Below are 2,012 nucleotides of genomic sequence, written 5' to 3'. Positions count from 1 at the left end.
CTAAATTAATTAAGAACTGGTGATCAATCTGCTCGATAAAGAGAGATTATTTAATGGAAAAGTTGGTTATTAGTAGAGTATGAAGAATAGCAGATAGCGAGAGCTATTTATAGAGGAAATGAGTCAAATGACAACGGAAAGCAAGCGGAATAACATACATATATGTATATAGCAGACTTGACAGTGCTAATGCTATCTGCAACAACAACCTTAACAGAATCGAAAAAAACATATTCCTAACTAACCAATAGTTAACCGGCTCACAAAGAAAATTAGTTAGCTCTAATGTTACTCCTTTGTAAACCTATATATAAATAAGAAAGAAGTTCATAAACACCATAGTTCAGATCGCGAACAATAGCTATTGGGAACTGAATAATAAAGTGTGCATCTGAAAATGTCTGTAGAACCTGTTTATAATCCGAAGGGTGTGGTACAGTTGCAACACACAAAGAAAGAGCTTGCGGTCTCAAAAAGAAAATTGGATCGCCTCAGAGATGCCTTGGTCTTGGGTGTAATAATAGTGGAGCATATAGCTCTCTTAGCTGCTCCGTTCTACTTTACTTGGAATGCATTTTGGGGTAGTTGCGTATTGTTATATTTGACTAATTATATAGGGATAAGTCTTTCTTATCACAGAAACCTTACTCACAAGAGTTTTAAGCTCACAAAATCTCTTGAATATTTGTTTGCTTATTTTGGACTTCATGGTGCACAGGTTAGTTATATATCTCTTTGTAACCCTGCTGTTTGTTTGTTGATGTGTAAGTCTGTTTAATTTATTTTTGTTGCTGAAAATGATTATCAGGGAGACCCGATATTTTGGGTAAGCATCCATCGACATCACCATCAGTTTACAGATTCTGATAGAGACCCGCACAGTCCAATCGAAGGATTTTGGTTCAGCCATATGACTTGGATTCTTCAACACACACATCTCAGAGAAAAGGTTTTATTCATAATCTTTTACTTTGTTGCTGCCTTGGGACCGGACAGATACATGATTTTACATTACAAGTATACCTTTTATCTATTCCTCAATGAACACCAAAAATATGAGATCATAAAAGAAAAAAATTAATAACAATTATGAACAGTATGTGAAAGTCAATGAAAAAACTAATACTGCCGATTAAACAAAAAAGACAAACTAATAACAGATTTTATTTTAGTTTTTTGAAATGATAGCAATTTTTTTTAATAGTTGCTAATTACCTTTAAGAAAGATTGATGGCTGGACATTTCTCAGAGATCTTCTTATCTTGTTCTATGCTCTGCAGGGTGGGGGGAAACGAAACAATGTCATGGATTTACAAAGCCAAGCATACTACAGGTTCCTCCGAAGTACATACCCGTTTCATATAGTTGGACTTGCACTTGTGTTGTACATCGGAGGAGGCTTACCGCACCTTATTTGGGGAATGGTAAATAATAAATTTGGATTGGCAATAAGGTTTCGTTGCTGTTTGTTTATTTGTTGAGTTCGGATCTGAATTCGAGTCAAATGTAAGATCGTCTGATTTTTCATTTTTCTTATGTGTGATTTGAAGTCGGGCTCTGTATATAACTTCGATTATGAGATAGTTGAGTCGGGGGATATCTTTATTTATGTCAAGAGTTTTTGAAAAGTTTTGAAATCAGGGAACTTTTGCCCATAACTAAGCGGGCCGATTGATAACTACATTTAATACTTGCAGGGTGTTAGAATAGCACTCGGAAACCATGGCTCATTCATGGTGAATTCAGTGTGCCATACGTGGGGGGCAAAGCCATGGAATACTAAAGATTTATCCAAGAACAATTGGGTGGTAAGCTTATTCGGAAGCGGAGAAGGTTGGCACAACAACCATCACGCCTTTGAGTTCTCGGCTCGGTTAGGGCTGGAATGGTGGCAACTTGACGTTCCTTGGTACGTTATAGAGCTACTGGAGTATCTTGGATTAGCAACAGACGTCAAAGTCCCTACTGAGAATCAGAAGCTTAAAATGTCTTACAAAACTCATAATGAATAA

The 2,012-nt window shown here is 36.5% G+C and overlaps 1 protein-coding gene across 1 annotated transcript; it reads left to right on the top strand.

The window, feature by feature from the left end:
- Positions 1-397: 397 nt before the first annotated feature.
- On the top strand, positions 398-2,012 carry LOC113290443 (acyl-CoA 5-desaturase AL21-like). The gene is made up of 4 exons (XM_026540049.1): positions 398-718; positions 809-949; positions 1,281-1,424; positions 1,698-2,012. Exons 1-4 carry the CDS (start codon positions 398-400, stop codon positions 2,010-2,012), a joined length of 921 nt encoding a protein of 306 aa, XP_026395834.1.

The sequence above is a fragment of the Papaver somniferum genome, chromosome 6, assembly GCF_003573695.1.
Source record: "Papaver somniferum cultivar HN1 chromosome 6, ASM357369v1, whole genome shotgun sequence".
In the NCBI taxonomy this organism is placed as follows: domain Eukaryota; kingdom Viridiplantae; phylum Streptophyta; class Magnoliopsida; order Ranunculales; family Papaveraceae; genus Papaver; species Papaver somniferum.
This window is presented reverse-complemented; position numbering and strand designations above follow the sequence as displayed.